Consider the following 25,568-nt stretch of genomic DNA (forward strand, 5'->3'; position numbering starts at 1 on the left):
TAGGGTATTAAAAGTGATACTGATTTCCAGTGATAAACAGTAGTATTGCTGGTTTCGTTGGTTTTGATTAAGTCGACCATATACTAACACAAACCATTGAGGTGTATTCTCAAATGGTAAAATTGGCTTGGTTCTTACTGGAGCGCTCAAAGGCTTCACGTAGCTATGGTAAAGTAGTGATGTGAACCTCTGCATTTCTCCCAGATGACTACAGTGTTACATTTTGAACACTACTGGAATTGCTACATCGTTGGCATTTCGTGTCGTGTTGCTAAGAGAAGGAAATTTCTGTTCAAGTTTCGTAAAAATGATCACAGTGCGATTTTTCACCTAATACTTCTGTTTGAAGCTGTGTTTTTGAGCTGGAAGTCTTATGTTTTGTTCATTCACTAATATGAGTTAGATGTATTGGTATGCACTGGTATTCTTAACATTCGCTGGTTCGTGCCTTTTGGTAGGACCTCAGGCACTGAAATCAGCCATTCTAATTTAACCCCCAAAAAACCAATCGCCCTCTTTTCAAAATTAAACAATTATCAATATCAACTGTCTATTTGTCATATCCCTCTAGGGTTTGCTTGGAGTTTTCAGACTCTGACCACTTAGTTTTTTAGTTCCTTGCAAGTGAATGAATGCCCTGTACTCTAATCTTCAATTCTGCTTAAGTAAGTCAAACCAGTGGCATAGCTGGCATTCCATCAGTGGGGGGCCTAGGTGGGGCCAAGACATTTTTTTGGGGGGTCCAAAGGAAATTATACAACACAAATGTATATATCCAACAACTGTGTCAGAGGTAATTAGGTGCTTTTCAGAGACAACATTTGCAACAGTAACTAGGGAGCCGTTTGAAAGGACAATTCCGTCTTCTACTACTATTACTACTACTGTGTAGTGTGTGACGAACTGAGAACGTATCCCGCAGTGTTGGTCGTATCATTTTTATCTGGCACTGTGACGTTATGTTACAATATGTATAATGTAACTTTTAAGTGTGAAGTTTAATAAAGAAGATTGTCAGAAAAATATTGTCGGGCCAGTCTTACCGTGAAATAAGTTCGGCTAAGTCAAGAAGGGTACGGTGGACTAGGCCCTAGACGTTGCCCGTGGGTATCTTCGGCTAAGAGATAATTACCCTACACTGCTTTTTTTCAACTGGTGAAATATAGTTTTGGTTACTTTTCTTTAGACTCCAGCCACCTCCCACATTATAATTTATATTTTTGCTGGATAAAACACATAAAGAAATTCCTTTTCATCACATAACCTTCGCAAATGCTGAATAACAGAGAAAAATAATTAATCAAATTACGAATTATAAGGCGAGACAATACCGGACCCCCACCCGTCCTCCATAGCTAATACGGCAAAATTGTAACAGCAAACACCTCTGGGCTACGTTAGGTTGGTATTTTTAGGTTCTTTTAGTGCCTTAACATATCATAGCCATTTTTGCATGAAAATCCCAAAATGGTTTTTCATGCAAAAATGTTAACAGATGTCTTTTGAAATGGCTGGCTGGAGTCTTCCGAAAAATTACCGTAGTTTTTTTATGGGATTCTAACGGATTTGAGGGTAGATCCAGAGTAGGGGATTATTCATACACTTGGGGTGGAACAAAGCCCTTGTTTGGACAGGGCATCCAAGGTTACCCTAGGTTAGGTAAAGGTAAATTTGGTTAGGATAGGCAATGTTTCCTCAGAATTACCTACTAGGCCTACAGTAGCCATGGCCTCCTACTCTGCATTTGCTCTGAATTTGGACAACAGTTGTAATCAAATATATCTTTAGTGGGTGAGAAAGAATCCACTATTATATGCATGTACAGTCACTCAAAAATGTTTTGCAACATGTTCCAGAAGTTTTCGTTCACCTAACAGTAATTTTTTCTTTTGATATTTACAAGGAAATATAATTTTCTTATTCGATTTTGGTTATTAATCATACGGTTAACAATATATATAAAAAGAATGGTGAGTGAAAATTCATATTACTTAAAAATGATGAAACATTTTGAAAAATTTCACTTCAGATGATCGGGCAAAAGAGTCAAAGAAGAAACTACATTTCGAATCCAGATAAAAGCTTATTGAACTAATAAAATAATATTGAATAATCATCAATGAAATTATATATAAATAAATAAAGAAAGAATTCAACCATTATCGTTGTCAGAAACAAAAACAAAAATCTCATAACGTCAGATGTTATCGTGTGACTCCACATTCGGGCAGGAAAGTTAAACTAAACTGTCACGTCACTTGCACCGTAAGTTGGGCAAGAGACTCATCTGCACCACAATCATTCGCTTGATAAGACTAATGTTTCTATCGTAGATATTGCTCGCAGCTTAGCGTAAATAAAAAAACCATGTATAGAGGATACAACAACAGAGAGAACGAGGAAACATGATAAATTCATTGTAAAACTACTGTTAAGGATCATCGGATGATCACTGAAGGAGCTCCACCTAACTCCCCTGACAACCGATGTTGCTATAAAGAGAGAACATTACGCCTCCTTCAAGTTGCTGCTCAAACCATCCGTAACAGGCTACATGAGACCAAGATATTATTTCATCATACTCCTGCCAAGAAACACTTCATATCAGCGAAACAAAGAATAGAGGCTAGGGTTTGCGTTATAATATAATCCAGTGGCCGATGATTTCTGTATTCATCTTTTATGATGAGGAGGAGACATTCTCCACTGATGAACATGGTAGTCTTCACTGCTTGCATACTGGCATTTAGCATTGATTAAATTAATGTCGAACTTCTAGCTAATTTTAATCCTTTAGAAACTTAGATAATAAGAAATACAAAAATAGGCGCTATATATTCAGTTAACTTCATAAGAGGCATCAAAATGATAGGCCTAAGTAGCAATGAAAGAAATGAGAAATTACACATGATAACGGCATTATTTATATATATATATATATATATATATATATATATATATATATATATATATATATATATATATATATATATATATATATATATATATATATATATATATATATGTATGTGTGTGTATGTATGTATGTATGTGTGTGCGTTTATATTCTGTGTATTACAAAAATAGACGTGAAATCTGTTAGTCTAGTTCAGTATATTTTATATTAAGTTTCACTAGTTCACAATATACATAGGATTAGTCATTCAGAAATTTAATTAATAATAATGTGAAGGAAATCTTTACAAAAGTCGTATTTGTTGATGTTAATAAGACTAGCAGTTTAACTTGTAACAGTCGTAGGCCTATGTCTAGGCTACAAAGTTCACACATATGAAGGAGATAAAACAACGATAGTGATGGCAGTTGGAGATGAAAATATTAAAACATAAGAACAGCAATGACCTCTGAAGTGTTATAGTAACATCCTTTAATTAAGTAAAATATGACAACAGTAAGCAATATCAAAAACCCTGTTTAAGGGAAACTGCAGGTAATTTCTCGGACCCACCACTAGTGCTCAGTTGTTTCATGCGCTAAACTGAGTTGCCAATAAGATGTCGCTCCGAAAAGTTTTGAAGTATGTTGCAAAACTTTTTTTGAGTGATTGTACATATATTCTCTCTTATCATTATATAATATATCTTTAGTGACTGTACAGCTTTAACCAGCAACATATATGTAAACTGTAGTTTCTGAAACAAATCCTAGAGAGACATGTAAGAATCTTCAAAATTCTGTTTATTTAATTATTGAATTTTTAAGCAACTGCCATGTATTAGGTATGATCTAATTTTCATTAAGAACTAATACAGTAAACCCCCGTATTCGTTGTCTCACGATTCGCAAATCACCTATTCGTTGATTTCTCTATGGAATATATATGCATTATTCACTGAAAATTTGCCCATTCATAGTATTTTTCACTGAGAAATATTCACTAATTACTGTATTTTCATCTCATTTTCATGACTAAATGTACTTTTTGTGATAAAACTATTAAAATGCTGAGGTAGTGCTCGAGTTATGATAATTCACCTTACAATAATTTGATTTTGCATTGGGGTAAGCAATTAATACCAATACGACAATGTTTTATAAAAAAATATATTTTTAAATTTCACGCAGGCGCAGGCAGCAGCGTACAGTCAGGCAGTGAGAGAGAACCAAATTACAATAGACCAACTTCTTTTCCTCCATCTCTTTATCCCATCTTCTAGTTAAAAAAGTAAAAGAGAATGATAAAAGTATTGTTAGTAACGTTATACTCTTGCGTAAGTGAGTACAGCCATAAACAACCGACTGAGAAACTGTTGTTTTGCTTATCACCAAATCGGATAACAACAGCTGGTTTGCTTGTATTTCAACCATCGTATGGTAATACACAATTAACGTAGGTTATAGTACAAATGATGTTAAGTAGAATAGGGCTGATATGTTTTTAAATTATACCCTTATTCGGTATGGATAAAAGATTGGCAAGGAAATATTATAAATTATTGTGCATCGCCAACATGGATGAAAATTGACCATAATTGAAATTGGAGAAAAAGTGTTTTAATCAAAACTACTGGGCATGAAAGAACACGTATTGCTATTTTTACGCCGAAAACGATAAATACGTAAAGCTCGTATTATGATGAAATCAAGTGAAAATAGCGAACAGAATCTTGATTTTTTTACACAAAACAAACACCCCCAAACGGCCATCGTCATCTATTACCGAAAAAAATAGCTAAATTAATTTCACAAAGAGACGTATTTAAGTTATATTTCGACTTAAAAACACTTCGTATAATGAAAAATAACCTTGCCCCATATAAAGAAAGTATCTAGAGATTCATTTACGCTAACTAGAAGCAAGAAAAGCGCTCTGAATTGAGTTAAATGTGGCGAAATAAACACCATGTAAACAATTTCCAAAATAAAACATTGATCGCAATTTATAAAACAAAAGGAATATAAGAATACAGTATATACAATATTATTAGATACAGTGAATTAAGGCATAACATTTTAAAAGATCCATGGAAAAGATGCATATTCGTTATGTTGATGTTTGTATAATATGATATGTAAATATAGAGTACAGTATAATGTAGGCTGTGCTACCTTATATGTATACAATACTGTATACCATAGTGTAGGCTAAGCTAATTCTTGTTTGTTATTCAGTTTCTCTTTGTACTGAATTATCATAAGTCACTCTGCATGAACCTCCAGAATTAACTGATATTAATAATTACTATGCTGTGGATGCATAGAGTATACTTTATAGAGTAGGCTAGGCTACCATATATGTATACATGGTATCAAATACCCTAGTGTAGGCAAGGCTATATTCAAGATACATTTTGGTATTTCTTATGTTTTTTCCAAAAAAACAATGGTTTTTTTGAACCTAACTCCATCGTAAGTACGATAATGCCTGTATAAACATTTTTAGTTTGTTTTTGTGTGTTTGAACTATCAAAATAGGCAGTTCTAAGTGTTTTTAGAAGGGTTCTAAGTATTCGTGGGTTTTAGCTATTCGCCTGGGGGTGTGGTACGCATCCCCTGTGCATACGGGGGTTTACTGTATTCATTAAGAACAAATCCAAAGGGAGTTTAGAATATTAAGTCAGTGGTATAAGTACAGTAAACTAGTCATGATAATGATTATAGCAGTAATAATAATTATAATTAAAGTTCAAATTTAAGCAAAGTGGACTGGTGAAGCATTATTGGATAAAATTACTGAAAAGTGTGATTGTATGCCATTTAGCAAGAACTGATGTTTTGTATTTTTTTCAGAGAATGTATGTCCTGCTCCTGTATGGTGGATTTAGACTTTTATGGCTGAGGTAAATTTATTAAGTTTTGTTCAGCATCATCTTTATTTTATTTATAACAGTCAAGTTTTTATTGTAGTGATTTCATGACTGCAAGAGACAATTTCAGAATATTGACTGAATACTTAGGGCTTAACTTTTAATGTGAAATCAATGTTTGAAAAGTATTGTTGTTTATTACATTAATGTATTTAACTGGAAATCGAATTTTGAATACTGCTGTTTATCATTCTATTCATGTATCCTACATAAAGTTCACATACTGTGATTGTGATTGAAACCAAGTGATGAATGGTATAATTTTTTATTTCCTTACTGATTTAGGAACTGGCTGTGAAGTTTGGGCCACATGCACACATGAATGCTGTAGGTTTGCTTTCTTGTACTGGAAGAAGCCAGGTGTTATGGCCAAGTCTAGCCCCTTGTGAGGTCCATCAGCATTGAATCAGGACCCAGGGAGTGACAAAGGTGTGACAAAAACTCTGCTTGTCATGTAAGTGACCTGTTGTTTTGTTTTAGACAGCCATGTGAGTTTTTTGTTTGAAAATTTGTACTTAGCAAGGGACCATGGAATTAAATTTATATTATCATCCACTACTTTCCACCTTATGTATCACATCGGTCTCCAGTGAAAATTTTTCTTTTTAAGGATGTCAGGGGAAAGTATCAAGATGTGCTGGAAAGTTTGGGGTCAAATTGCATGAGAACTCCCTTTGCTTTATTAAAAGCATTTGATAAATCACATATTTCAAAGAATGGCATATTTGGCTTTAAAACTGTGGGTCTGGTTCCCATTAATCCATCAGCTGTTCAACTACACAAGTTCTGAGAAGAATTTACACTTGCAATATGCAAATGCTGCAAGTAGGTGTGTTCCAAGAAACCCAAGGAGAGAGAGAGTAGAAAGTTGGAGTGCCAGAAGAAGCATCATTATCTTCAGGCCGGCATTGCCTTAAGTTTGAAGTGGGCAGAAAAACTGCATCGGAAAGATTTGAGGCAATGATCTCTAGAGATTATTAAAATTTATTCAGGCAGTGGCTTGATAGGAAAAACCCTCACTTGCTCTCATACATATATTATTTGTCTGGCATAAGTCAGGCATAAATCATCATCCTCCAGTTAATTGCTTCATGCTCATTTGGAAAGGATCCTCTTCTCTGAAACTAGTATTTGAAGTAGTTCCAGTTCAACCAAGGGTTTGAATTTGTTGCTGTCTAGTTCCTCTAATAACACTTGACATATCCTTTTCCAAACCCTGCAGTATCTCAGTCACTGAAAAACAAGTCATGCATCGTAGGTATAGTGCATTTTTATATAAGTAACTTACCAAATAATTACAACTTACCAAGTAATTACATAGCTATTAGTTCGCTTACATGGCAGCTTGAATTCAAAATTTCGTGGGTTACGCTTCAAATGTCTATGTAGGTGATCAGTTCCCTCCGCTGGCGAGAATATTAGTAACGACTTTATCAGATAATCTCAATCTGTTCCTGCTCCGCTGGGGTAAACACTGAGTTATGGCAGCAGCTTATTCGTTATTTTCCAGTGATTTAACTGGATTTCATTGGTGTATACATCCACCATATTAGTAACCTTCAAGAAATCTCAGGATGAGTTTTTTTCTTGCTTTGTTGTTATTAAGTAGATTCATCAACAGAATTTTGATTTAAAAGTAAATCTGTTAGGCCAAATCTTTTGTTTATATATACCTAGGCTACCTGTGAGCCGCCGAAAATACATCTGTCCTTAATCCACAAGGTGTGGCGCGTCGCTAAAATCGACGCTTTATATGCTGTGTAAGGACGACATCGATATTATCGACGCTTTATTTTTAAATATCGCTGTAAATTTAGTCCCTCCCCTTAGCTCTGCCTGAGTGATGTCAACAGTCTCACCAGCCATTCAGCTCACTATTGAACATAAAAAGATGCCAGATTTCTCTTAATCATAGCTATAAAAAAAACAAAATTGTAAACCTTCCGTCAGCCTGGGGGGCGGGACCAGGGAGGCTTTTGTATCCTGAAGTTGAGCAACAGTCGAAGATTTTTATAAATCTTTGTTTATTTTGTGAATTTTGGAGACAATGGCTTTGGATGATGATGCTTATTCATTTTCATCATACAGTGATATCGAGATAGATAATTACAATGGTAGTGATGACAGTAATATTGGTTTTAAAGTTAGCGTGCATAGGATAGTTAACATACACACACATATACACCCATTCAACCAATTAATAACTGTTGTATATTTTTTGTACTTTTATAGCTGTTTCTTGAATAGCTAAGGAGTAAGACTGTCATGACAAAATGTGAAATTGTATCATAAAATACTGCACAAGGCATTCCAAAACTAAAAAATGGCTTTTGAAAAAATGTTTTCTTTCCAAAATATAATCTTTTTAAATATAAGTTTTTAAAAGTATCTTATATTTTATTTTTGATTATTAATCTGCGACACAAGGCAATTGCAACCATGTATGACATTAGGTGTTAAGCTAAAAAATGAGCAAGAAAATATTGGTTCTATTACTGAAGTTGCAGATGCATAATACTGCAGTTGCCCTTAAGTGGCATCCCCCTAGCATCTCTTGGGTTAAAGTAATCCTCGTAAGTTACGCTGTTCCTTTAGGTTGAAACTTTTGTATTGTTTTGTTTACCGGGCCTAGATTACTTGCAAACCATCGGTATATAGTTTTACCTTAAAATGAAATTTTCGAATGGTGTTTTCCGTGCATAAGGTCTCGCAAGCCACCAATAATGAATGCCTTAAAAGTAATTTTTGAATGTTTCTTCATTCTATTAGACTAAAAGCTAGACAAAACTTTTGCCCTTTTTGCGTAGGCTACTTGTGAACCTCCAGTATAGTTTTGCTCCAAAAGTAATTCTTGTATCTTATGCCATTTCTTTAGGCCAAACATTTACATCAAATGGTGTTTTCAGGGTGTATACTACTTGCAAGCCGCCAATGTAATTGCCTTAAAAGTAAAAAATACTCGAGTGTTTCGTCATTCTTTTAGGCTAAAAGCTAGGTAAAACTTTTGCCTATTTTTTGCCTGGACTACTTGCGAGCCATTGTTATAGTTTTGCCATAAAAAGTAATTCTTGTACCTTACACCATTCCTTTAGCCAAAACTTTTATATTGCATTGTTTACCTTTAGGCCAAAACTTTTACATCGCTTTGTTTACTGGGCCTAGACCTCTTGCAAGCCACCAGTAGATTAGTTTTGCCATCAAGTAAATTCTCAAATGGTGTTTACAGAGCGTAGGCTTCTCACATTAAAAGTAATTCTTGAATGTTTTGTCATTTCTTTATGCCAAAGATTTACATTTTATGATTGTTTACTGAACTTAGTCTACTTGCTAGCTGTCGGTAAATAATTTTACCTTAACCCTCACACTCCTTTCCGGAATTGAAAAATGTAAAGGCAGAAGTAGTAAGGAGAGAAGGGTGCTTAATGGAAGAAGACGTTATCATCGGCCGAAAGTCAGTCTCAATATTTGCTTCAGCAGTACATTGTGTATAGTACTCGCTTTGTTAGTACATTTACTAAATGGGAACGTTTCTGAGAAGCTTCTCATGTCTTCTGTGCAAGGATGACGTGCATCTGGGTTGATGCGCAGGTCATGAATGTTCCACACTTCCAGCACCAGAAGTGCCCACTGGCTCCCACTTCAGCCTGACACCAGCTCATGCTTTGAGCACACGATGGCACCCACTGGTGCCATCTACTATCTGGCACCAACTCGTGCTCTGAGCAGCCAAAAGGTACTCCCCCCCCAAAAAAAAGCGCCTGAGCGCTCGATGGCGCCCACTGACGCCATCTACTATCTGGCATCAACTCGTTCTCTGAGCAGCCAAAAGACTCCCAAAAAAGCGCTCATAAGCGCCCTAGCACCCATGGACGGCATCTGTAGCATACGGCCAGGCATTCACAGAGCTGTCATACCCTTTTTATCTCTTATGTGTACCCTATATTGTTACCACTTGCTTCCACGCCTCCATCCCATGCTATCGCCAGTCTTTTGTCTGGGTTACCAGAAAATTAACCTTGCAAAGTGAAGTGTTGTACAGTGGAGGAGGTGATTTTCCTGCTTGCCAGTTCTCCTAGACCTAAGTCACTGTCTTACTCCCCTGCACCTGGGAGAAGTCATACTGAATGCCCAAGGGAGGCTGGTGTGAATTACCCTGGGTAATCGCCCCTTGGTCGAACCTGTTGCATATTCCCAGGTATCGACAGGCAGCCACTGAAAAGTGTTCTCATGAAGATGTAATGGAGGAAGCGGCTATCTGGCCCATTGGATATCCTAGACCTAAAGTTCCTGTCATACTTCCCTAAACCTGGGAGTAGACATACTGGAGGTCCAAGGGAGTCCGAGGGGGTTTGCCCCCAAGTAGTTGCCCCTCAGTTGAGCCTGTGATTCAGCTATTGTCAGACAGCCACTGGAAAGGCGTCTTAATGGAAATGTAGTGTTATATAGCCATTCAAAGGTGTCTTGATGAAGGTGTGATGTTTTAATGTGTAGTGTGAGCATCATTCGACAGTGGTTGTCTTCCCGAGCACCAGGCTCCAGCCTGCTAGGCTGGTGCCTGTGTTTGCTGACAAATGCATGTCCTGAGGTCCATGGAGTGCTCAGTGGCCTCTCTGAGCTTCCAGTGTTGAGCGCCCAGTGTCCAAAATACTTGCTTCAGCTGTACCTATTGTAAATTGGAATGATACAGGGATTACCATGGCCCCTGCACAAGGATGACACACAAATCATGAAGTGTTCCACAATTTTCAATTGTCACTGCTTTGTCCTTTGGTGCCTGATTTTTCCTTAGAACACTGTTGTTCTCTCTTTGGTGCCAGTTCCTGATGGAATGCCTGGCTCCAGCTTCCAAGTAGTCAGCACCAGTCCCCATTTGCCAGGCGCCTGCTCTCTGCTGACAACTCTCCAGTAGGTTCCACCTTCACTTAGAGTTCAAGACGTCGTTACTACTTTCTTTAGTATTGCAGCCCTGTCCTTTGCGGACAGGGACTTTTTGAGGAGTGGCTTTTGTCGGGAAGAGAGAAAGGCATGTATCTTTGGTGTTCCTCCCTCTAGTACTTCGACAGAAGTATCCTCCTTATCAAAGATTTTATCTGGTTTCTGGATTTTCTTGACAGGAACCAGGGACCCTGGCTAAGAAGTTGGAGACTCTTTAGAACTTTCCGAGAGTCATAGCCTTGGATTGTTGCCCAGTGCGGACAGGTATAGTTGGATTGATTTTAGAATTGCCTGCTCTTGTCGTCGTTTTTGGAAGAGAGAGCTGTGGTGCTCTTCGCCTCTAGAGAATCACACAGTTGTGGAACTGTTTTTCCTCTTCCTTGACCACAGCCTCCATCGCATGAGTTCTCTTGGGGACTTCAGCCTTGACTTTTGGATTTTCAAGCTTTTTTGCCTTCAAAAAAAAAATCACTCAAGGAAGATGGAGACTGTTTTTTTGCAGCGGCCCGCAGGCTGCTAGCATCCAGTTTTGAGGAGTCCCTTCTAGTAATCAGCTCCTGATGATGAACCACAGGTTTTTATGGCTTTTATGGACCCTTTCAAGTTTTTTATATGCTCTCCTGACATTATTTTCCACTATGTACAGTTCCGAATGGTCTTTGGTCTGTACAAAGTGTTGTCGAGTTTATGGGATATCCACGTGTCTGCACGGTTATCAAGAGTATGCAGACCTGGCAGCTGGTCCGCACAGATGTCCACGAGGCTGCATGATGTTTTGCAAGATCGCTGGGTTGTCTGCAGAATGGAGACGAGCCAGAAGGCCCCTCTTCCGAGACAGGGTTTCTTAGTTTGGTGACCTGTGCTTCGACCTTGCTGCGGCATTATAGGTCTTCAGGCGAGTCCTCGCTCCTCTTCTTAACTTAGAACGACTGTCCTGGCTTAAGTATTTTGATTACAACTGGGTCAGGAAAACACAGTCGGACACAGTTGTCCTTTTCCCATAGCCCCCGATTTGAGTAGGGCCTGCAATGGTGGCTGCACATACATAGAGTAAGAAGGGAACTCCCTTCATCCTCTAAGCCCAGACCTACAGTATTCTTCTACTTTACACTTTGGATCTTGGTTGAGGAGCCCATGGGGAACCGGGAAGTTTCCGGGTTTTGCTCCCCGGATGATGGAACCTTCTCACATATGTTGGAGAGCTCTAACAGTGCTTCTTGACCTTAGTTTATACCTGGACTGTGGTTGTTCTCTCTAGATGAGACCACAGTCCTAGCATATATACATAGAGAAGAAAGGCTCACTTCCTCCCTCCTTTTCTCTACAAACAAGAGAACCTCGACTGTGAACAGATCGGTTTTTGTTTTCAATTCAAATTATGTGTAGTTCTTGCCGATGAACTGAGAACAGGCTCTTTCCACTGGGTAGGTCTTGCATCCCCTGGTCTGATGGGAACTGTGGAGTCCATGGGGCTGACTAACTGTGATCCTATTTGCCACCTCAAGGAGCCTTCGAAGCTTCAGGAAGCTCGTCAGTACAAGGTTATTCTGCTAGATGTATTGCATAAACTTGTGGTTGCAGACGTTATTCTTCTAGCACTGTCTACGAGACTAAGTGGGCCATTTTTGAAGCGGAGGTTGTAGTCTCTACCCCTCTTGCAAGACTTCTATGGCCCATTTTCGGAACACCCCTTCTGTTCATGAGGAGATCTACATCTTTCGTACTCCATCAGTAAAGGGTATCGAACTATGCTTATTTAAGTGTTTAAGCACAGGGGCTAGCCTTTGACGACCTTATCTTGTCTTTGACACGTCCAAGCAAGGATGGAATCCTGTCTCCTGGAACCTGGATGTATTCCGAATGACCGACGAGTCCCTTGTTTGATCCCCTGCTTTTCCTCTTCTTTACAACCTTACACGGAAGACACCCTTCTGAGTGGTCTCTGGTTTTGCCTAGGATGCACTAGTGAGATCCAAGCCATTGTTTAGAGAAGGTCTTTTCACAGAAAGATGCTTTTTTCCTCGTTTACCCTGGGAATTTAGTCAATGACAAGGACCCATTCAAGCTCTAGATTTGTTCTTTCTCCCTTAGGAAATTAACAGACATCATTGGCTCTGAAGAAGAGAGAACCCTCTGTCCAGCTAACAGCTTCTGGGTTTTACCTGAACAGGATCGGACTAAGATCACATCATGAAATGCATAAGGAGAACATTTTGCCTTCTTTTTTTAAGTGAAAGCCAGAGACATCAGAACAGCCTCTTCCTCCTTAGATTTCAGGCTCATTTGTCCTTTACTTCCATTTCACATAGTCTTACTGGAAGTATAATCATCCTCTGCGTCTTGCTTTCTTATCAAGTGATCCCGATCTTGTAGCTTGCCTGACGCCCAGGTCGCTGGGCGACAGCTACTGTCTGACACCAGCTATAGAGCTTCCAGAGCCACAAGCTTCTAGCTTGTCTGATGCTCAGCTCTCCTGGCACTCTGCTTGCTGCCGGTTACAGCCAGGTGCCTGCTAACTCCCATGAGTGCCTGCCAGCCCCTAGTTCCTAGCTAGACTGGTGCCCAGTGCTTCTGGCGCCAGCTACAGCCTGACACCCTATCGTTTCTCTGAACGTCCAAAGTGCTCTCCAGCTCTGTGGGAGAATAGGGAGGTCTGTCCATTTAGAGTTTTCAGAGAACCATATGGTGGTATGGCAAGACCCATTTCATCCACTGAATAGAATGTATTGCCTTCATGGGTTTTTAACTTCAGACACACTCAGAATTAGGAGAGCAGTTTGCTTATTTTTTAATAAAGCTAAGGACATCTGAGTAGCCTCTACCTCTTAAGCTTGCATGCCTTTTATGCCCCGTACGTCAATTCTGCCTTCAACATACTGGGAATGTAATTGATCTTCCTTGATCTTCCTTTCTCACTAATTTTAATGGAAGTTAAAACAGTGTGGAAATCTTCCAGTGCCATGAGACCTTTCCTAGTAACTGGCATGATATCACTGGAGGAAGCATAGGATTTTTTTCCTACTGTCTCTTCATCTTGTAATAAGGTGTAGAGTTTTTTGCGGAGCCAGGGGGTACAATGTACCTGAAGCACCCACCACTCTGTGGATGGGGTGTGGTTTTATCTCAGTGTGGGTGACAATGTCGTCTGGTTCTTTTTATTTTGGTGCTTCGCCCAGGGCACTTGCAGGCACTTATCATGCTTTACTAGCAATCGGAGTACTTCCTTCACTGCAAAGTTCCCACTAAGTAGGAGACAACCCACGGTTATACTGCCACGCTGCTACAAGTTAAGATGAGCACCAGCCAGAGGCAATATCCACCTGCAGTAGCTCTCTTTAACTGATAAATAACAACAAGCATTTTTTTCAATGCTAGCAGTTTTTCTGTTTCAAATTCATTACTTATCATAATGTTTTGGAGTAGAATACGTCCATGTATCCCACCTCCTATCAGTGTGGGAATCAGCTATGTAATTACTTGGTAAGTTACTTATATAAAAATGACATTTTTATAATAAAATAGTTTTATATATACTTACCAAGTAATTACATGATCGGAGCCCACCCTCCTCCCAGCTGATGGACATAAGGCATGAACAGATTGAGGTTATCTGTTAAAGTCATTACTAATATTCCTGAAAGTGAGGGGAACTGGTCACCTACACAGGCGTTTTAGTGTTACCTGCAAAATTTTGAATTCAAGCTGCCATGTAAGTGAACTCATAGCTATGTAATTACTTGGTAAGTATTATAGAAAACTATTTTATTATAAAAGTAGAATATTTCTATTAAGGATTAGCAAAAGAAGAAACTTCTCTGCACTGTCATGAAACTTTCCTAATGCTTAGCATAGGCTGGTTTAATCTTGCAAACCTGTGTGTGCCTGTTGATGACGAATGAAAGTGATCTAATAGTAAATAAGCCTCTTAATTTGTTCAGTTGGTGCTAATTTTAGCTTACTGCTGAATTTTTACTGATGATGGAATAAGTCTAAACTCTATGTCAGCTAAGTGTTTCCTACTATGAAGGGGAGCTGATAGATGAAGTATAGTGTTAACAAAATCAAGTCCAAACTTTGATAGTTATTACATACCATAGAAAAACAAAACATATTGCTAGAAATAAATTAATTCAATACACAACAGTTACTTAACATAGCCTATTTATGCATCTGTGTAAACCCCAGACAGCCTATTCCAGATAGAATGAAATGAAAGGAGACCTGGTGCTCTCTGTGGCCTGGCACATGCATGATGGTTACCCAGCTTATTAGTGGCAAACCAAATCAGTTATTGTAGATTCTGAACTAACTGCAAAAAGGACAGAGGAATTAGAAGGGAACCTTGTTTAAAAGTAATGAGTTTGTACTGAAAAAATCCACAGGTAGAAAGCTGCTGTGGAGGTCTTGCATGTGGTAGTTTCACCATGACATTCCCCAATGACTTTTAGATATGCATAGTACTCTTGAAGCAATAGCAATATTGGAAAGTATACAGTTTGTTAATTTTACTTTCCCCCCGAAGACATTGTCTCCTTTGATGATGTGGGTGATGTAAATAATTTTTATATGAATGTCCCAAATATTATTGTTAGTGAACATCAAGTTTTGGAAACATATCAGTTATTTTCAGTTAAGTTTTAAGAATTTCTGATTTAATAAATAGAATGTAAATGTTATTGTTAATAAAGACAAATCCTTTGGGCCATTCCTTTATTAGCTGAATAAACTGACTCAGTGGTCTGGTGAAGCTGCTTGATTCACCGAATCCCTCAGTCAAATCGTCTACTGGGGGATAAGAAGAGTAATATTCAAAATGTAGTGATATTTAAGCAAATGCAAAGTGCAGTCTCCTATTATCATTATTAGTAAACAAAGATATTAAGGCTCTTATTACAAATGAACTTACCTACATCCATGCTTATGTCATGCACTGCACTTTTTGTGCTGACTTCGACTGGAGAACATTAGATGACTATCTTACAAGTGGTTGTGCTCAGATAATTATTGAAACTAATTGTCAACCTTAATATGTACATGGCAGACTAGCATACATTTAAGGAACCAATGAACTAGAAAGAAATGCAAAAGTTCCAAAGTGTTGACAATGCCATCGACTTATTCCTCAATGGAACTCTGTATGGCTGCATTGCACTCCATCAAAAATAAATTCTGTGACGATCACCAGAACATCAGGCTATACAACCAGCAAGGATATCATTGATGATGTACAGCAGAAATTCCATTAAAAAATATAGCTACAAAAAATGCACAGAACAGTTCTGACAAGCAATTATGGAAGCTTGATGTTAGTCTTAAAGAAAAGAATCCTCTTGTGGTGTTTGGGGGGAAATTTAATAAGATTGTTGCCAAATTTACTTCAGTTTTAAAAATAAGTGCTCAATACATTTTCAAGTTATTTGGAAGTGACTAATACATTGGTTGAGCATTTAAGATGTATCTCAAAAATCAGAAGATTCTCCAAGATACCCCAATGAACATAGTTGAGTAATAGAAGCCACTTGACTGCATAAAAAAGTTTGGAATTCCCAATCGCCATTTTATTGAGAGAGAATTAGTCCCAGGCCTGTCGGCATGCAAGGATACAACACTTGGACCTGATAGAGATCCACATGCTGCAATGATAAAGTGTGAGTAAAAGCACCAGGCTTTTTACTGTATTGTAATAACTACAGGATATGGCATGACCACAGTTACCCCATAGTTTGGGGAAATTAATGTGATTTTTTTTAACTCTTTAGAACCTGGGAAGGACAAATTTTTAGTTCCAAATTGTCTTGCAATTGTGTTGGCATCTTTTCAGTTTAAAATAATGGAAAAGAAGGGCACTGTAGGGATTATATGGTATTGGAAACAGTATTTTATTGCCTGCACAATGTGGTTTTTAGGGAATTTACATTACAGATAATGTGCTAATCCATCTTAAGAGAGATATATGTTATAGTTATTTGCATCCAAGCAGCATCATATAGTATCCTTTAATCTGGAAAAAGTATATATCACTGCTTGTAGGTGTGGAATTTTTAAACTTTTCATGGATTATTTTTAAGAGGTGTATTGCTTCTACTCACTTGGGCATTTTAAGCACAGCAGTTGGTTCTTTTAGGTTACTCTGAAAGCAAATGCCAAAGAAGAGGAGTTCCACAAGGTAATAAACTGATTATTGTATATGCATTCATTCTCTACACTTGATTTCTTTTGCAGGAGCTAGAATGGCCACAGTTGAAAGAAAATGTCTGCCTACAATTAATCAAATTACCAAACAGGGAAATTTAAGTGGCTTCAAATTTTCAACAAGTAAAGCAGCTGTCACTTATTCTGGTATGGAAGAAACCCAAATTCTGAATTTAACTTCTGACTGCAAGTTGGCCTGGATCTACTGTATGTCCTCAAGTAGCTGCAGGTAAAATGTCGTGAGATTTTAATTATTTTTAAAGTTTTTTCATATATCTTTGGGGTGCAAGTCATTGGACACTTTTTGGATCAAACATAGCCTTTATTTTATCCTGACTGTCTTATGGCTGTCAAATATATTCTTCAGTGATCTTAACTAGCAAAAGACTTTAGATTCTATTTTTAATTGGTGACAAAAAAATAGTACACATCTGGCAGCTCCACATGTTCAGTCATATTTCAATGCAGTGTTTGCATCCATACAACCATTAATGACAGCATCAAAGACATAACAATAAGTAGCAATGGAAATTCAAGTAACACTAGCAATAAGTAGCAATGGAAATTCAAGTAACACTTCTAGATCACCATACTTTGTCATTAGTCATGATATATGAACTTGATTATAAGACAGCTCACTAAATTAGTATTCTAGGTGATCTCTAAAACAGATTTCCTTTTCAGAGTTGATGCACTTGAATTTTATTGCAGATCAAGGAAAAAAATTTGTAAATTGGACAATCAAACTAACATAAAAATTAATGCCTTATATTCCTTTAGATAGAACAGGAGGATAAAATCTGGGAAAAGCAAAAGGGATTTTGACCAATGAAAATGCTATGGTTTCAGCTTTAACCACTTGTAACATATGGGTTTCATATTGATAAAAATACAGGTTGCATTACATCTACATGCCATAAAAGCAATACATGATTAAAATCAGTTCGTATTTTAGGACAGAAGTGTACTTGAGATTAAAATATTCATATATAAATCTTAACATCTGGTATAAAGCAATGTATTGCATACATTCACAATTTAAATTTATTATGAGGAAAGCTAACAATTTCAATTCACAATGAAAAGCTGTCAGTATAGTATAATCAGCCTCCTCTTAGCTCAAAATATCATCTCATCATTGAAGACTTGTCAGTTTCTAATGGAATGATTGGAAGCAAAAAGATAAACGAGTGATATAAACAAATAGAAAATTAATCCAATGTTGTCAATGGGAAATTTGTTATCCAGAAGGCATAAGAAAAAGGGTTCAAGCTATCTTTAGGCCTCTCAAGGTGGTGAACTTTTCACTTCTTTGACACGCCTATAAAACTTCACAACATTGCACTGTGCACAAAATCACTTGTTACAGTATACAGCTGATGAGATAATCTGAAAGAAAAAAATACATATCAGTTATTAGATTTAGATATTTAGAGGTAAGAGTAATGACCTTCAAAAAGCTTCAGAAACCAATAAATACCACATTCTTTAAGATTTCATCAATATACCAATAACTCAACAGATAGACAGTTTGATAAATACATGTGACATAGGTAAATACAATACAATATGTCTCATTTTAAACTATTGTACTTATGATTCTCACATAGTTACAAGTATAATTGGTAAACATATTGAAAAGTTTACAAAGATGAAAACTATAGGAGTAGGTCCTCGACTTACAGCAGGGGATGTGTTCCAGCGCTGTAAGTTGATTTCCGCCATAAGTTGGTGTTTCGCAGCTATTGGTGCTGTAATATGATGTTTGGCACCATAACTTGACATTGCATCAAGTTACAACACCATGAGCGCCTTCAACTTAATGCTTATTCTTGCCTATTTAGTGCTTATGGTGCTGGAACTTGATGGAACATCAAGTTTTGGTGCTGTAAAATGCTGTTAATGGTGCTGAAAAGGCACCATAAGATCGAATCTGCTGTAGGTTGGTGTCACTGTAAGTTGCTGATGTACTGTACCAAAACAGAATTCAACATGTAGAAGCTTTGTGGCCTAGATGTTGTGACACAGTGAAGTACATAAGTAAGAGGTGAACAGATCACTTTCAAAAGTGGGTTGTTTGTCTGAATGGACAGCAGAATTTTTATAATGTATTTAAGTACCATCTTTTTATTAATTATCTGTTACATGACGGATATCCTGATTACTTGCTAACTTGGGAAATATTATAGGTTTGGTATACAGACCTGCTTCAAGTTTGATAAGACTGCCAGTCATTTTACATATTGTATGGTTGTTGGAATATATAGAAAGAATTTAGCTTTTGCATTCTCGATACTCTTTATTATCTTGAGAGGATTGGTACACTGATAAATAGATGCTGGAATACAGTAGGATGGATGAATCTTTATAGATATTAGTGTTGAAATGATAGAAACCATATTTATAAATAAATGTGCTACCTGCTTCTGTTTTCTCAGTGCAAGTTTCCCATCATTGTCCCAAGTTTTACTGTAGCTTTTTAATGCTCAGAATATCACATGAGAATAATTGAGGAAGAGAACAGAGTTGAGAATTGTTGTAATGCATGGGCAGGTCTTAGAAGATGTAGAACATTTCTGTTACCTTGGGGATACACTGGACTGTGAAGCAGGAGTTGAGAAAGCAGTAAGGAGGGTAGCTGTAACATGGGTAATGAAAATATCCCATAAGTCCGTATTACTCTGTGCAGCAGAAACTTAGGCCTGGACAAAGAAAAGTCAGGGTGATTTTGAAAAGGTGCAACCATAGAAAGTTATGGCCAAAGTAAGGTGAGAAGATTGTATTAGCAATGAAGAACTGATGGAGAGAGGTGGTTTCCAGAGGATGGATAAAATGCTGAGATCTCAAAGATTGAGATGCTTTGGGCACATGCTGAGAGGGAATGATGACGATATGGCCATAAAATCAGAAGATGTAGCAGTATCTGGCCAAAGACCTCAAAAAATGGCCCAGGAAATCATGGGAAAAGGGGATAGATGAAAACCTAATAGGAGTTTTAGCAGACAATGTAGGAGACTTTAGAGAAAATTCATCCCACATCTTAACCTCATGAAGGAAAAAATGACATAAAAATATTTGAAGATATAGATGAAAAGTGATCGTAATGCAATCTGTTGTATGAGAACCCTGTTATAACAGGTGTAATTTGGGTACATTCTTAATACTAAAAAGTAGTAAAGCATTAATCATAAAAGGAGCCCCATCCCGTTGATGGTTACTTGTAAAACACATACATTGTGTAATTACACTTAAAAAACAGATTGCAATACACTCCCTGGACACCTGAATTCCCACTAGCCCGAACATCTTTCAATGTTACCAATCCACTAATGGGAATTTTAACAGCCAGCATTACCAACGCTGCAGGTAAAATCTTGTCACTTGAGCTACCATAACAAACAGTTGGCAACACTGATGCATTTCAAGTCAGTAGCCCCTGTGGGCTTGTTTAATAACAATAATAATAATAATAATAATAATAATAATAATAATAATAATAATAATAATAATAATAATACAGGAAAGTTAACTCCCAAAAATTATGGTATTGAGCACTGACATGTCCCTATGTCATCACTGTATATCAAGTATGCATTAAAGATTTCAGTGTAGAGAGCTGTAAGCTATTAAGTCTTTTGAAGGGAAGCAGAGCATGCTTGATGTGAATCGTACCAAATTGTGGGATGTTGAATTCTAACAAGGTTATAGCCAGGCCCAAGTAGTCAGTTTTTCTTATTTTAACCATAAGCCTTCTTCCCTTGGAGGGTTTGCTTCAGAGGGAGGTAATCTTTTGGTTCTCAGTAAATTTAGTTGGGATAAGGTTGCTAGTTTCATGCAATTAATGTCATAAAAGTTCTGTCTACAATGCAAATTCTACTAAAAACTAGCAGGAATGGTAAACAACCTCACCTCCCCTGTTAAGAGACCAAAGTTTGATCTGACAAGGGAGACATGTCGGTGGCCCTGTTTTCTGAAACATCCATTTTTATATATGTAACTTACCCAGTAATTACTTAGCTAAGAGTTTCTACTCGAATGGCAGTTAGAATTCTGAATTCCGAGGTAGCGATTCTTTTGTTTCTGCCTCTTGTAGAGTCAACACGTGGTGTTGTTATAGCAGCTTGGAGTTTGGATTCATTATTTTCTTCCTTGGTGAAGTATTTTTGTAGCCTTTTCGGCATTTTTTCTTGATAGTGGCTTTTCTGGAATTGACTTTTCACAATTTTGACTTTTCAACTAGTTAGGAATGTCCGACACTAGTAGTTCTAGTTTCCGGTATTGCAGTAAAGGCTGCAATACCCAGATGACAAAATAGACTTACGATTCTCACACTTTTGTTCCAATTGTAGAGGACAAGTTTGCTTAATTATTTTGACTTGTGATGAGTGCAGGGATTGGGGAGAGCAGAAATGGAAGACTTTAGCTTCACATTTAGCTAAGTTAGAAAGAGATCGGAAGAGGAAAGCAGCCACTAAAGCCAGCAGGAAATTATCCAGTCTGTCTTTGACTCCTAAATCTGGTAAGGCTGACATTTCTGTTAATTCTCCGACTGTTAACCCTTCCCCACCTGCATCAATTAATTCTCCTAAACCACCTATTCCTCCTGGCTCCATCACTTCTGAACCTGATCGCTTCGTTAGCCTTGAGAATAAATTTGATCAGCGATTAAATCTGGTAGCGAGTAGCGTGGCCCAGTAAGGGGCATCAGTGTGTGTCCTGTTGGACAAGTTTGAAAAAAGTGCTAAAGGTGAAGTGTCAGTGGAGGAGGCGGCTGCTCGTCCTGCTGATTCTCTTAGGTGTCGGTCCCTGCCATACTCCCCGCTGCCTTTGAGGAGGCATACCGGTAGCCCAAGCGAGGTCAGTGGGGTCTGCCCATGGTTAGTCATCCCCTCAGTCCAACCTGTTGCATCCCAGGTTGTGACTAGAGACAGCCGCTGGAAATGCGCCTCGGAAGTGCATTGGCTTTCATCAAGCTCTGAGGAATCCTCGCCTCGTAAGAGCCGCCTTTGTTGCTTCCCTGATGAATCTTGCCTGCTTTAGAGACATTTCTTGGGTGAAGATCAGTCCCCTCATCTTCCTTGCAAAAGGGTGAGGGAGCCTTCCTTCAGTCCTCAGCCTTCGTGTAGCAAGTGGGACAGTCCGGAGCGCTTCTTCTCTCCTCAGCGCCAGGAGCGAGAATCTAGCTCTCTACACTTTTTGAGTGACCAGCTCCAGCTTTTGCATAAGCGCCGTTCCTTTTGAGCGTCCGGTATCAGCGGAACGTATTGGTGAGCACCCTGAAGCAGCTAAGAGTCCTGTAACAGCCAGGCACCCTGATGCGGCCAAGCGCCCTGATGCGGCCAAGGGCCCTGATGCAGCTAAGTGCCCTGAAGCAGCCAAGCGCCCTGCAGCAGCCAGGCGCCCTGTTTTGTCGGAGCACCGTGAAGCTTCCAAGCTTCCTCTAGCGCTTGAGCCCCCTCAAGACTCCAAGCGCCCTGTGTCTTGTGATAACCCTTCTCCTGCGTTGGACCTGGCTCTTGCGCCTTTGCATCGTCAACTGGATAATATCCTTCAACTTTTACAGAAACCTGCAGAGCAGACAGTTCCTGATCTAGACCCTGTTTTGTCTCCAATCTCTTCTGCAGACGAGGAAGGGGATCGAAGAAAGCTCTATGCCAGGTAGAGAACTGGCTTTCCGAGAAGAGGGAACAAGGGAAAACATGTTTTAGTGTTCCACCCTCTCGGTCTTGCATGTATGCGATATTCGTCTTATGCGATGGGAGAAACTCCTTCCCTGGGAGTGTCTGCCTCCTCACGGGTACCTCTCTGTACTCATCGACGCTGGGTGTAGGTCGGCTCTCGCTTCGGCTAAGACATTCTTTTCAGCCCAGGAGATAGACAGTCTATTGGAGAGTTTTTTCAAGTCCTTTGAGGTGTTGAGTTTTCTCAACTGGTGTGTGGGAGTAGTTGCCAAGAAGCTTCAAATATGGTGTTTTTGTGAGATGAATCTTCAGACCTGTTTAATTTCCTCTCCAGCGCGGATAAAGCTGTTAAAGATAGCTCACAGGAATTAGCTGCCCTTTATGCCATGGGCGTTCTTAAGAAGTGTGAACTTTGGGTCTCTTTCACATCGAAGGGCATTACGGCCCCACAGAAATCGGCTCTCCTGTTTTCCCCTCTGGACAAGCAACATTTGTTCCCACAATCCACCGTAAGTGATATTGTATCATGCCTGCACAAGAAATTGACTCAAGATTTACTGACCCAGGCAACGAAACGCCAGAGGGACTGGCTTCTTTCTCATTTCCTCTTCAACCAAAGCCCTTTCCAGGTCCCGAGAATCAGTTAGATTTGCACCTCGTACAATCAAGAAATCTTCTTCTTTCAAGCCAGCCTCTCACAAGTGAGAATTCAGTCCTCCATGCTCCAGTAGGGGCCAGGCTTCATCTCTTCTGGGAGAGATGGAGCAAAAGAGGAGCGGATCAGTGAGTTGTGAAAGTTTTAAAGGAGGGACACTCCATCCCCTTAAGGGAAAATCCGCCATTGACCAACACTCCCATCTTATTGACGGCTTGCTCCATAGGACCAGAGAGATATTCGGCCCTGTCAAAGGAAATATCCTCCCTTCTGAGCAAGGAAGCCATAGAAATCGTAAAGGAGGTACACTCGAAGTGTTTTTAGAGTTACCTTTTTGTAGTGCCCAAGGCTTCAGGAGGCTGGAGACCAGTGCTCTATGTCAGTGCATTGAATGTCTTCATAGAAAAGACAAAATTCAACATAGAGACCATCCATTTGTTCTTGCGTCCATCCGTCAGGGAGATTGGATGATCTCCCTGGACATGCAAGACGCTTATTTCCATATTCTGATTCACCTGGATTCAAGGAAATACCTCCGATTTGTTTTCGAGGACCAGATATATCAGTTTCAAGCATTTTGTTTCGGTCTCTTGACTGCCCTGCAAGTTTTCATTCGAGTGTTGGCTCCCTTGGCGGGTTGGCTACATCCAGCGGGAGTGAGTATCTCGCTGTATCTAGATGATTGGCTACTTCGTTCGACCACAGAGAAACATTACATGGAGGACTTGCAGAAGAATTCTTTTAACCCAGGAATTGGGACTGTTAATGAATTTTGAGAAATCTCAGATGAGCCCCACTCAGAAGATATTTTATTTGGGAGTTCGGATAGACTCTCTTAGTTTTTGGGCTTCTCCATCACTCAAGAGAGTAGAGGACTGCCTGAGAAAGGTAGACCTGTTCCTCTCACTTCCCTCTTGTCTGCCACCCAGTAGTTGAGTCTCTTCGGGACGCTGGCTTCTCTGGAGCAATTTGTAAGACTGGGGAGACTGCACATGAGACCACTCTAATTCTGTTTAAGAGCTTGCTGGGATCAGAAGGTGCATCAGGACCGTCACTTCTTTCCGATAACCCTGGAGATAAAGGAGGATCTGCGGTGGTGTAGGTCTGTAGAAAGACTTACAGAAGAGAAATCTCTCTTTCCGGTGAGCCCCAACCTAGACTTCTTTTCTGACTCATCGGATCTAGGTTGGGGAGCGCTCCTTGGGAATCTGGAAGTCTTGGGGGGGGTGGTCCTCAGAGCAGAAAGGACTTCATATCATCGTAAGAGAGTTGAAGGCGATACATCTGGGTCTGCAACACTTCGTGCTGCAGACTCACAGCAAGACTATAGCAATACATGCGGACAATACCATGGCCCTAGCGTATATCAAACATCAAGGGGAAACCCACTCTTATTCGCTTTGCAAAGTAGTGAGAGACCTGCTATGCATGGTGAATCGGAATCAGACTCGGTTAGTCAACCAGTTCATACAGGGCAAGTGCAATGTCCTAGCGGACAAGTTCAGCTGCCACAAACAAATTTTGCCCACGGAATGGACACTAGATCTTTGCGTGTGTTCCAGCCTTTGGAATTTATGGGGTCAACCAACCGTAGATCTATCCGCAACTTCCAGGAATCACCGCCTTCCTCTGTTCTGCTCTCCCTTTCCGGACCCTCTAGCTTGGGCGACAGATGAAATGATCCTGGACTGGTCCAACCTGGATCTTTATGCCTTCCCTCCTTTTGGGATGATTCAAGAGGTGGTAATGAAGTTTTGCTTGCACCACAATGTAAGGGTGACTCTCGTGGCTCCCTTCTGGCCACAGAAGGAGTGGTTCCCAGACCTGATCGATCTCCTCATTGATTTTCCGAGGCTCTTCCCGAGATTCCAAGTCTTCTCAGACAACCCCACGTCAGGAAGTTTCATCACGGTCTACCCTCTCTGGGCCTGACAGGATTTCTACTGTCTACAAACTCATCGGAGTGAAAGGATTTTCTAGATCGACAGCGGAGGATATCGCTAAATGTAAATGCAACTCCTCCAGAAATTTCTAACAGGCTAAGTGAGTGCTTTTTAGGAGTTGGTGTAGAAGAAACAAAGTTTCTTCTGAAACATGTATTGCTGAGATAGCAGACTTCCTTCTCAATTTGAGATCATCTAGGGGTTGTCTGTCTCTACAATTAAGGGGCACAGAGCACTGCTCAGCTTTGTTTTTCGCCATAGAGGTCTAGGTATCTCGAACAATCAAGGCTTGTCCTGGTTAAATAATTCAATATCTCCAAGTCTAAGAAAGTGG

The 25,568-nt window shown here is 39.2% G+C and overlaps 1 protein-coding gene and 1 pseudogene across 7 annotated transcripts in view; both read left to right on the forward strand.

Moving 5' to 3' along the window:
* The first annotated feature begins 874 nt into the window (after nucleotides 1–874).
* The window catches only part of LOC136824966 (uncharacterized), an 83,168-nt gene continuing 58,474 nt past the window's right edge, over nucleotides 875–25,568 (forward strand). For 4 of the 7 annotated variants that reach the window (XR_010849198.1, XR_010849200.1, XR_010849202.1 and 1 more), the window contains exons 1-4: nucleotides 884–1,401; nucleotides 5,752–5,801; nucleotides 6,114–6,282; nucleotides 16,986–17,184. Coding sequence is in view for 2 of the 7 variants with exons in the window: in XM_067080955.1 (XP_066937056.1) it covers nucleotides 16,994–17,184 (191 nt within the window). In the remaining 5 variants the exon portion in view is untranslated. Of the gene's footprint in view, nucleotides 1,402–5,751; nucleotides 5,802–6,113; nucleotides 6,283–16,985; nucleotides 17,185–25,568 lie in introns of all 7 variants that reach the window. The other 3 variants (XR_010849196.1, XM_067080961.1, XR_010849197.1) reach the window with 3 other exon arrangements.
* Nucleotides 10,474–10,574, forward strand: LOC136829005 (U6 spliceosomal RNA; annotated as a pseudogene).

Source organism: Macrobrachium rosenbergii, chromosome 3 (assembly GCF_040412425.1).
Source record: "Macrobrachium rosenbergii isolate ZJJX-2024 chromosome 3, ASM4041242v1, whole genome shotgun sequence".
Taxonomy (NCBI): domain Eukaryota; kingdom Metazoa; phylum Arthropoda; class Malacostraca; order Decapoda; family Palaemonidae; genus Macrobrachium; species Macrobrachium rosenbergii.